The 12,443-nt window shown below is 34.0% G+C and overlaps 1 protein-coding gene across 6 annotated transcripts in view; it reads right to left on the bottom strand.

Moving 5' to 3' along the window:
- Positions 1–5,420: 5,420 nt before the first annotated feature.
- The window catches only part of Creb1 (cAMP responsive element binding protein 1), a 64,788-nt gene continuing 57,765 nt past the window's right edge, over positions 5,421–12,443 (bottom strand). For 3 of the 6 annotated variants that reach the window (XM_026394572.2, XM_026394571.2, XM_026394573.2), the window contains one exon: positions 5,421–11,506. In XM_026394572.2, coding sequence (XP_026250357.1) covers positions 11,362–11,506 — 145 coding nt within the window. In that variant the 3' untranslated portion in view covers positions 5,421–11,361. The remainder of the gene's footprint in view (positions 11,507–12,443) is intronic. The other 3 variants (XR_003301356.2, XR_013344404.1, XR_003301358.2) reach the window with 3 other exon arrangements.

The following is a 12,443-nucleotide window of genomic DNA, read 5'->3' as shown; positions in this document are numbered from 1 at the left end:
TTGGCTTAAACAAATTTAGACCCACAAGACTATTATAATCTCAATATGGTATTTGGCACCAGAGGTAAATTCATTTTACAAAATATTATCAATCAGACCTCCTTCTTTTTAACCTTTTGATGAATATTTGGATATGAAAATACCCAAGAATATATTAGTATCTACATATATTTAAAATAAAGATTTTGCTTTAATAAAAGTGAATTCAAAGTTGTGGGTATTCTGTGATATACCAGTTCAACACAATTCTGATAAATACACATGAATGAAAATGTCCTAGCTCACTGAGTCTATACGATGCTAGCATACCATGAATAGGGATGTTCTCATTAAACAAATTTAAAGCCTGGCAATATCACCAATACTATAATGAAAACCCAATCTCATTTAGGTTTGATATTAGAAATGAATATATTGCAGTTCAGTTCCTTTAAGCTCTTTGGCATTGGAGGTAGGTATTAAAGTGGTAGGGGTAGGGAGCTTCAGGAAGTCCATACATTCCCTGGACTATTATTGCTGTATCAGGAAGGTACTTGGATGCTGTCCTAAGTGAGAAAGTGAGGTAAGATGTCATTGAATTATATATTACATTTTCATAAAATATTAACATGAGAATCAGAAAAGGTTGAAAAATCCCCTATCCTGCTCTACAAAGAGAACATGGAAGAAAAAAAAAATCAGCAGGAATAGTTTGATTGTCTGAGTGAAAATCAAGTGACTTTTCTTGGCTTTGGGTTTGAAATGTCATTGTAGGACAGGTTCCTTGGGGAAACAGACTGAGAGATGGAGATTAGGCTGTAGAAAGTTTAAATGGGAAGGCTCCCAAGATAAACACTCTTGAGAGAAAGAAGCCATGATTGGGATAGAGGGAGCATTTGGGCTGTGATGCAGTCAGGAAAGTCCTCAGCTCCTTCTTCAGAGCTGCAATAGCCCTGCAGTTAGACCATATTGAGGCAAGGTGATGGGCCTTCATGCCCTAGTGTGGATTAGTTTGAATGGAAGGGGGGTACAACCCTGGGCTAAAGACAGTACCACTAGAGGGACAAAGTTGAGCCATCAGCCACCAACATCCCAAAAAGTCAGGGAAATGAGTCCTTTATAGGTGTATGTAGGAATGGAGGGAGGGAAAAATGAATGAGTAGCATACTACAGTGTCCCACAAATGAAATTATCACATACCTTTTACTGTGTTAAAAAGTATTCATTTATCTGATAAATGTACACTATAAGTGTGCTTGTTTTTGTCCTCAAGTTAAAGATAAAAACCTAGTCCAAACCTATTTTATTAATAAACTTTGACTCTTGCATTGCTTAATTTCTTTAAACAATTGTGCTGTTAGGTAATCCAGTGTGTATCAGTAACTTTCCCCCCAATTAATGTCATATACTGCTGCCCAGATGCTATGTTAAAACATATTTATGGCACCAGATTCTTAGCACTCCACTGGAATGAATGCTGTTGTTTGTCTAAGCAGATTCCCTCTTAAGGATAGCTTGATTTAGTTATAACAGAGCTAGCCAGAGCCTTGCTATACCATTTGCAGGAAGTTTTTTCATACAAAAGGATCAAAATTCTAGCCCATCAAAATACTTACTTTCTCTAAACTGAACACTAGATTTTTTTCTTTTTAGGGCAAAATAATGTTTTCTGGAATGTTTTATCTTAGCAAATACAATTTATGGTCCCAGAAGACCAAGATGATGATACTGTGTACTTTGTATTTCAAGTGTTAACATAGTGCCCTGTTCATAAAGGGAACCCCATAAACACGCATGGAAAATAGATTCCTTCACAGTTAACTTATTAAATTACCCAATCTCTGTGCTTTATTTCTCCTTGCCCAAGGGAAGAAAAGTGGATTCTTGGGAATATTAAAATAACAAAGCATATGCTTTTAAAAATTTTTTAATTAGTTATACATGACAGTAGAATGCATTTTGATACATAAATGGAGTGTAATTTCTTATTCTTCTAGTCGTACAAGAGGTGGAATTATACCGGTTGTATAGTCATATATGTATATAGGGTAATAATGCCCAGATTCATTCTACTATCCTCCTTACCCCCATACCCCTCCCCTTCACTCCCTTCTACCTTCTATCGGAAGTACCTCTATTCTTCCCTAGCTCCCCCCTCCCCACTTATTGTGAATTAGTATCTGCATATCATGATGAGAAAACATTCAGCCTTTGGTTTTTGGAATTGGCTTATTTTGCTTAGCATGATGTTCTCCAGCTCCATTGATTTACTTGCAAATGCCATAATTTTATTCTTCTTTAAGGCTAATATTGCATTGTGTATAATACCACATTTTCTTTATCTATTCATCTGTTGAAGGACACCTAGGATGGTTCTATAGTTTAGCTATTGTGAGACAAAACATACACTTAATAACAAAATTACATGAATTTTTATGTGAGTTAAAAAATTATTGGTGCAGGGCTGGGGATACAGCTCAGTTGGTAGAGTGCTTGCCTTGCATGCACAAGGCCCTGCACAATCCCCAGCACCGCCCCCCGCCACACACACAAAAAATATATATATATCAGTGCAATATAATTATAATAGGGGAATTTGTTATACCATATTAATACATGCATATAATTTGATCTATTTCCCAGTACCATTACTTTCCCTCCCTTATCCACTTGCTCTGCTTATCTTTTATTATTTCAATTAGTGCATTTACATTATATACAAATATATAAAAGCAGAATTCATTGTGGCATATTCATACATGTTCATAGCAGATTTTGTTCACTTTCATTCCCCAGTACTTCTCTATGTCCTCTCCCTGCTCTATTGGCAAAATCACATGAATTTGTATCTTAATTTTTCCGTTTTATGATACTGGGGATTGAACCCAGGGCTTGCTACATGCTATGCAAGCACTCTACCACACAGCTACAACCCTGGCACTGCCCCAGCTTTTGAGACAGGGTCTTACTACATTACCCAGGCTGAATGTGAACTTGTGATCCTCCTGCTTTAGTCTCCCAAGTAGCCTGGTAGCTGGGATTATAGGCCTGTGCCAGCCACAGTACATGGCTACACTATGGTGTTTTCTTCCCCCAGTACTGGGGACTGAACGCAGAGGTATTCTACAAACTTATGCACGTTCCCCACCATTTTTGATTCTTTGAGACAGGGTCTTATTAAATTGCCTAGGCTCCTGCCTCAGCTTTCCGAATTGCTGGGATTATAGGTGGATACCACTGCATCAGGCATACACAGTTAAGTGTTTTACAAGTGTAAGTATTACTTTAAAAAAGTTGTTAAAAAATGATAAAAAACAATATCCTTTGTTATTATCAAGAAAGGATATTATCAATTTGGCAGAATTGGAGAAAATATTATAAGGGTCTAATATACAGAATATATAAGAAATTCTAATAAGAAAATAACTCAGTTAAAAAACAAGCAAAGGACTTGAATAGGCATTTTCCCAAAGATATGTAAACAATTAAACAAAAACATGCTTGACATCACTAGTCATTAGGGAAATGCAAATAAAAACCATGAGTCCATTCACATGAGAGTGGTCATAATTCAAAAAGAGTAAAATAAGTGTTGGTGAGGATGTGTCAAAATGGGAACCCTCGTACGACCATGGTGGAATGTAAAATGGTACAGCTGCTGAGGAAACGTTTGGTGGTTCCTCAGGAAGTTCAAGAGAACTAGCACACGACCCAGTAATTCTACTCCATGGTATATGCACTCAAGAATTGAAAAACAGGGACACAAACATTCATAGCAGCACTATTCACAATAACTAATGGTAGAACGAATCCACATGTTCACATCAACAGAGTGAATGGGTAACTGAGTATACACACTTAATTGAAACTTATCCTGCTATAGAAAGGAATTAAGTACTGATACATGTATAATGTGGATAATCCTCAAGGAATGTGTTCAATGAAGAAACCAAACACAAGTCAAACATTTTGTGTGATTCCATTTATTTGAAGTATCCAGAATTGGCCAATCTATAGAAACAGAAAGCAGACTGGCGGTTCCCCGGGGGCAAGAGGGAGAAGGAAATGGGAAGAAAACTTATTTAATGTGCAGGGTTTTATTTTGGCATCATGAGACTATTTGGAAACTGGTTAGAAGTGGCAATAGAACATTGTGAATGCACTAAATACTACTTAATTGTTCACTTTAGATAATAATTCATGTAACAAAATTCATAATAATAGTGCTATTATGAATTTTGTTACATGAATTATACAATTAAAACCAAGCAAAAAGAGCCTTCAAACTCCTGGAAATTACCCTTCTTTCACTGGATGTTAGAATTCTCATCTGGTTTGGTTAGTATGCATAAAATGTAGAGAAATTAAGGGTGGCACTTCTATAAGGCAGTACTTTTCTGGGTCTGCCTTAGGCAATTTAGTGGACTATAGCACCATTTATGAAATAGAACATGCCAGCTAAAGGAAGATTGGGAGGTGAAATTCATTTTGTTTGGGACCCGTGTTTTGCAATCTGAGTGGAAACGACAAATCTTGAGTCTAGAATTCAGGGGAGAGGAAAGAGTCATCCCTGTGTTATCACAATTGTATTCTTGGATGTTTTGGAAGAAAGGGACTTTTCTTCTTTCAATATTTGTCAAGTAACAACAAAGATATGAAGAGAAGATACGTATTCTGATTTCACTGGTGGTCTAAGCATCTGAACACAGCTTACAGGTGACCACATGATCTGACATTCTCAGCTATAACCTGATTTATGCCTGTTGTCCCCATTAAATTAATATCACTTGTTCATGCTCAAAAACATCTCCTCTGTACAGTAAATTATGTGGTCACTCTATGTAGAAGAGGAAAAATGAAATGTAATTCTTTCAGTATAGTGGCAGGTATACCAGGCTTAAAACATATCTTGGCAATTAAGGAATACCATACACAGGAATAAATTAACTAACTACTTACTTTCAGAAATCCAAAACCTTATTTCAAATATAGTATGGGAGAATCTTTTGTTCTTAGGCCTCAAGCAAATAACCACATTTCCTTCCTTTCTCTTCCATTTTATGTGATCACAGACGTTCTCGCTTTTCTTTCCATGCAAACATGCGTTTTATGACATTGGAGAGAGTTGGCCATGTTTTCCTTAGTATCTCAGGAGAACAATAACATCTCCAAATCCTCAAATAGGGTACTGTTCTAGCTTACTCAAAAAGTCTTGTGCTAACTAGGAGTGAAGTAAAATTAAGTAACTGAAGATGTAATTCTAACTGCTGTGCAACACAAGCTTGTGATAATACTCTAATGTAACTTCTGCTTGCTTAACAAAATAAACCCAAGTCCAAGAAAATATGATTTAAGATTGACAAGCAAGTATAAAAAGATAGATTCCCACCCCCAAAAAAGAGACTTACAGAGTTTTAAAAAGCATATTTATGTGTCTGCACATAAATGTTTGTGTAAAAAGGGCATTATGACAGTTGATACCACAAAGATTACAGTAAGAAAAAGCACTTTATGACAATATTTCACAAATTCACAAGAATCACTTTAATATACAAAGCAATTGCTACCATTCTGAACACAAAGCAGCTACTATGTACATAGTGTTAATAAAATGCATTGTAACTCAGTACATTTTTTCTTTACACATAAAGCACAAAAAGATTTAGATAAAAAATTAAAACAGGGATGTTTTTAGAATGTAGGGAATCTTATATTTACTTAGTATTTAACTCCAATAGAAACATCAGAGCTAAAAATTGATACCCTGTTTTGTGCTGATAGTTTTTGGGGAGGTATTCTTTACACTAATCCTCAAGGAAAAAAAAAACAAAAAACCAAACACTCCAAATACCTTTCTAGGAACTTCCCTGGTTATTCTGTTTCTAAAAAGTTTCAAGGGATGCATCTGGGTTAGAAATAATTCCTTTTGCTGGACGGGGAAGGGAGGATTACAAGGGATGCATACAAATCGATCAAGGACAACTTCACAATGGAAAATTGCTAACTAGCACTCTTCTTTGCCACCCCTAATAAATCTATACTCACAGAAAAATGTTGACAAATTATTTCCCACTTTTAATATTTTATAAATAATTTTATTACATACACATTGGAGTGGCAACCTGGATAAAAATATGTCTATAAAGCATTTACCAATTCAATTTTTTAAAACGTAAGAAAATAAAACCTCCCAACACAATGGTAGATAATTTCGTGTGGTTAATTAACATTATCTACAGGGATTTTCTTCCTTCCCTACCAATTTTTAAACGATCTCAGATTTATTCTCACAGCTCTGAGATGCTCCTCAGACAGCTTAGAAACGCCATGCTTCTACAGACACTTCAAAATTAATGCCTGTAAAAGCAGGCAAAATGTGAATTGCCTACTCTTTGACCCTTTTTAAAGATATTTCCTGTAGACTGTTCTTTTTCCTTTTACCTGCTGGTGAGAATAATTTAAAATGTATCATGTTTTATCCAGCTGGGATCTGCACTCCATAGTACAAGGATGCAGACAGGTCAATATTTTCTCTCTGTGCTAAACATTTCTGCCTGCTTATAATATCAACTTGCTTCACAGGCTTTTTTCTATTTTTTTTAATTTTTCTTTTTTTAAAAAATAAAATTTCAAGCTAAAACACCTGAAATATAATTCTTCTATTCAAATGTTATCTGGTCCCTCTTAAGTTTGTCTGCCCCCTGAGGACCCATACAAAGGCTTAAGCTACATTCACTCATCAGTAAGAACTTATCATAAGCAGATGAGACAGATGGAACTGCAGCACCCTGTTTGATTTGTATGAATTCTTCCATACTGACTCAACTTAATGATATGTTCAACCCCTCAAGGATTAATGCCTCTCCTAGCCATTGATTCTAGAATGTCAAGGAAACCAGTTCCTAATACATAGAGTGACTCTAGTCAACTGAAAACCCAATATTATTAATATTAACAATATTCAAGATGTAAGCCACCCAATAAAAAGTTCTAGTTGTTCTTTGTACAACTGAGTGAACAAATTCATTTCATAATTTTTTACCTAAAGGCTTACTCTTAAAGCACACTTCATACTTCCCCCTTCTTATCTGAAATTCAAATTTAGGTAGCATTTGAATGTTAACAAAGCCAATTTAAAAATAAGAATAATTTAGTAAAAATGATTACTACATTGTGGTCTCCCATAATAATACTTAATTGCTTTAAAAATATTTTACTATTCTGAAAAATGAATTATTTTGGCAAACTACACATGATATTAATGTTGGGGTGAGTATAAAGTTACTCAAAATTAGAAACAAATATTGTTCTTTTATTTTCCCTTCAGTCTTTATCCATGATGAAAAAAACTTATGTTTGAGTCCCTTTTTTTAAACTGGGATAATCAAACAGAATTTCCATATATTTTGCTTTCACAACATTTTTAAGGCAAGCTTTTAGGTGCTAAATGTTTTAATTAATGAAAAGCTTCCATTTAAGAACATCACATGATTTGGAGAGAAGAGAAAGACTAAAAAGTCAATTGATGATGGATGAGGAAATTTCTTAAGTTGCTGATACCCAAACTGGGTCTTTTTTAAAAGTGCAAGTTACACCAACCATTTACAAAGAATTAATGTAAATATAATCCAAATAAATATACAACTTTTGTTTTAGGTCAATGGGAAATAATGTAGCAACAGTTTTCTGGGTTACAAAAGCAACAAAATTGGGAAGAAATGAAAAGGTATATAATTACTGTTTCTACTACATGAGTAAGTCCTGCAAAATGAAGCAGCTTTTGATAAACAGAGGCCAATTTGTTAATTAGCTGACTATAGTTGATCACAGAATTAAAAACTTCATTAAACATTAGAAGAAATCTAGATTGAAGTCACTTCAAGTAAGTAAGAGCATCCTGGTTTATACAGCCTTGTTTTTTCCTAAGCCTTTGTATGATTCCACCTGTCACAAATGGTCAAACAGTAGGGATTAGTCCCAAGACAAACTTTGGCCAGATGACTTCCGATCAGATAGCCTGCTTGATTGGTATTGTGCTTTCAGATACTAGCACTGTTGCTGACCTACTGCCAATACACATTTTCTGACAAAATCCCTGCTCAAATAAAACAATAAAATTCCTCCCCCAGGATGATTTTTGAAAATCAGTGGTTTCTTTTAAAAGCTATCTTCAAAGTGTTCTTACCACTGTTAATAGCTGCCAGAGACAAAGCAGGAGAAAAAAAAAAAAAATTTGGGGGGAGAGGGGAGTACTTTTCAAGTGACTAGTAGCAAAGAAAACTAATTAAAAAATAAAATACTTGGAAGAAAATTAGAAGATAAAATCAATCATTGAGTGCCAGAGTAATGCAGTCATAGAAACTATCAGAAGGGATGCAATAGGACACACAAAAATGTAAAATTTCATCTGACCTCAATATACTATAATACTCAGCATTCCTGACTTAAGAGCTCTCAGAGCTTTAGATTATATACTGTATGTATATATATATATATGTACACATATATTATACAAATGCCATTTCTTCACCCCCCCCCATATCTAAACAAACAGAGCACCTATGACAATATTATGGTTGCCAATATGGTACTTGAGTTTGAAAAAGAATGAACTTAAAATTGCATCTCATGATAATGTGAGCACATTGGATCTAGCCCTTTCTAAGCCACTTTTCAGTTAAATGCTATCAAAGCATGAAAACTCATGAGTAATATATCAAAAATAAACCCCTCCCCAATCATTTTTATTAGTTAATCTGTCCTATAGATAAAAGTGCCACATGGCCCTATATTTGCAAAGTGAGCGGTACCAAACTTGCTATTTTCTAGGCAAATCAGTAGCATATGTACAGATTCCTATGATATTTTCATTCCCTTTTGGCCAATATGAAGAGAAAAACATTTATTACTGGTTATGTGGCCACATATATTCTTGGTACAAGATTTTTTTTTATTATGTCATTTTCTTAATAAAGATTCTCAAAGTTACAAGCTTAAAAACACACTTTTTTCCTTATTCTCATATTAAAAAAAAAAAAAGCCTGCACAAAAGATGCTTGATTTCTGTCTGTATAAACTGAAATCTTCAAGTCTCTCCAAGAGTCTAAAACAGATTTAGCAACACAATACATTTCTCACCTCATTATTAAGTAACTGACTTCAAACCAGTGCAATCATACTCAAGGTACAGAGAACAGGTCTTTATAACTTATAAATGCACCCAGGTAATATGAATGTGATTGCCTTAATTTATCAGGGACCAAGAGGACCACCAACTTCCTAGTTAAGTAGAAAGCCGCAACTTTTGAAAACATGGACAATTTTAGAGATTACAACTTGCTACACACCAATTTTTCACTTATAAAAGACATTCAATATGTTCAATTTGACATTCTGACTAAATGTGAAATAATTCCAGTTTGTGAACATATTTGTGATTTTTGCTTGGTTTCTGTTAACACCAAGGTTAGAAAATGATATCTATGCTGGTATACAAACAATTTTTATGCTATCATTTTCCCCATAAGCTCAGCAGGACAAACATCAAACTTTACAGCCGTTTGAAAGCCTTCTTGAGAATCTGGTGAACTGTCCAAATATAAAGACTACATCACTCAATTCTTAGAATGATGCTCCTTCACAAACTCTGTTCATCCTTGAAAAAAGACAATGGTTTGTTACAAACAAAAATATAACATTTACAAATATTAAAAATCTTTTTTTAAAAAAATGGACCCAATAAACTAATACTAGTATCTGCACAATGTTATCATGATAAACAAATTTAACTTTCTTAAATAAACTATGACTAAATAGGAAACTAATTTTCTAAGTTGCTTGACTTTTTAAAAAGGAATTTCCTTCTCAAATAAAAAATCATAATCTAACATCACATCAGTCTCCAATTTAAAAAATCTACCTTGTTCTTATATTTTTCTTTTAAAGGGTAACTTTTAAATTTATCAAGCTTAGTGAATAAAATGAGTAATTAAAAATATTACTGGAAACAATGTATGATACATACAAATACAGACTGTTATAGCCAGAAATTAAAATAGGTAGCTCATTTATAACTGACAAAGGCTATACAGCATATTGGAAACATAAAACATAACTACCCTTTTAAGAAGAAAACAAATGTTTTGTAAGAATGATAGTCCAAATATTATAGTACTGTAGATTCTGAGGAAAATTACTTTCCTTGTGCACATCTAACACTGTACTTCTTAGAACCATATCCTTATCACTTCTTCACTTAAAAAATTCACTAGAGGTTCTCTGATAAAAGTATGTGAATCTGGAAAAGATTTAAAAATCAGTATTTTTCTATAACACATAAATATACATCACTTTGTTTTCTTTAACATCTTGAAGGCTTTTCTGTTGGTGGTACAATGTAAGTGCAAGGGGCAGCAGCAAATTAGAAATATCTTTTTAAGTAAATGAGTGACAATATAAATATTTTTGAAGGCGAGGACGAAAACTTTTATTTAGAAACCTTGTTATATAACTCAAGGGATGGTTTACTAGCCGGCATCTTTTTACTAAGATTTAATACTAACTAAAATAAGCTTTGTACTTTTATTTACTTTGATTTAATTTAAAATTCAAATGACATGCTTTTTCGTTCAGTTGCTTACTTCTTTTAATGTATTCAAAAATGCTGAACACACCCAGAACTGGATTAAGAAGCAACAACTGCCCTAGGAAAGAGCTGTCATTAAATACAGAATGTTTTTTTAAGAACCAAGGACAACTTTTCCGTACTGAAGAAAAGAACATACAGAGAAAGTACTCCGAATTCATTCCTAATTTCTTCAACACCATACTAAAATTCTTTTTTAGAGGGTGTATCTTTTAACAATTTTACATAATTTACAATGAAAATGTGAAAACATGTCAATTTGGCAATCAACACTTCCTCATTGCAACTTACTTACTTTATGCATGCGGCCCACACATTACTTCAGCTCAAGAGGCTGGGGAAATTCTGTCCCTAAGGCAATCAAGGAGCTCAGCACAAACCTTGAAATCATTTAAAATTGAAATCATTTAAAAAAAGATTTCATTTTCCTCATTTCCCCCATCAATTTACAAGTAAACAAATTATTACTTCTTGAGGAGGGTGGGAGTTGAAAAGCAGAAGTCTCTTCATGATTCCTGGCGCTGCAAATTTCTTGAGGGGAGAAGTGGAGGCAGGTGTCGGAACATTCACAGTTTAATGCAAAAGCACAAATGAATGAAATTCTGTAGTTGCTTTCAGGCAGTTTTGCGCATAGAAAAAAAGAAATGTTTAGAAAATAAAATGTTTATTTTTGTCTTTCTGGTTGTGGCCAATCCAGTCCATTTTCCACCTTAACAGGTGAAAATTTAAATCCCAAATTAATCTGATTTGTGGCAGTAAAGGTCCTTAAGTGCTTTTAGCTCCTCAATTAGTGTCTTGTTTTGATTTTCAAGCACTGCCACTCTGTTTTCTAAACATTTCACATATTCTTTCTTCTTTCTACGACACTCTCGTGCTGCTTCCCTACAAAGAAAAAAGAATGGGAAAAATTATACATGATTTTCATATCATTTATTTTAGATTGCTTTATTTTTAGAAAAACAGTTCAAAACATTTTAATGTGTATTAGGTGTCTGAAAGATACAAAATGACTTTGCAATTTCCTTATATCAAATTTTGATATTCTATATGGAAGGCTGATTAAAAAAACAAACATGAAAACTCCATAAGTAAAAGTTAAGTGATCACTTAAAAGCTGCATCTTAGTATTTATTAAAATGCCTATCATACCTGTAAACTTGACATTGTATCCATATCAGTAACAACTAAGATATACTGAAGCAAAATTCTTTAAATAGAAAATCTTATAAACTGATAATTTCAGGGCATTTAAAAAAATCTAACAGAGTCTCTTCAAGATGGAAAGACCTACAATGTTCATGGATAAGTATTAATATCATCAAACTGGCCATATTACCAAAAGCAATCTACAGATTACAGACTCCATTAGGTTCCCATCAAAATACCAATGATGAGGCTGGGTATAGTTCAGTTGGTAAAGTGCTCGCCTCAAATGCACAAGACCCTGTGTTCAATTCCCAGCACCACAAAAACCAAACAAACAAAAACAACAATGACACTGGAATCAACAGTTCTAAAATACATACGGAAGAATTAAAGACCCAGAATAGCCAAAGTAATCCTGTGCAACAACAGCAAAGCTGGATGAATCACAATACCTGATCTCAAATTATTCTATAGAGCTACAGTCATAAAAACAGCAAGGTACTGGCATAAAAACAGATCTAAAATCCTCATACAGTCATATGGTCCATGACAAAGATGCCAAAGCCATATGTTGGAGAAAAGATAGCCTTTTAAACAAATGGTGCTGGGAAAACTGATCTGAAGAAGAATGAAACTAGATCCCTCCCACCCTATACAAAAATCAACCCAGCGT

This window comes from Urocitellus parryii, chromosome 1 (assembly GCF_045843805.1).
Source record: "Urocitellus parryii isolate mUroPar1 chromosome 1, mUroPar1.hap1, whole genome shotgun sequence".
NCBI classification, from domain to species: Eukaryota; Metazoa; Chordata; class Mammalia; order Rodentia; family Sciuridae; genus Urocitellus; species Urocitellus parryii.
The sequence above is the reverse complement of the archived record's forward strand: the minus strand, read 5'-3'. Positions and strand labels throughout refer to the sequence as shown.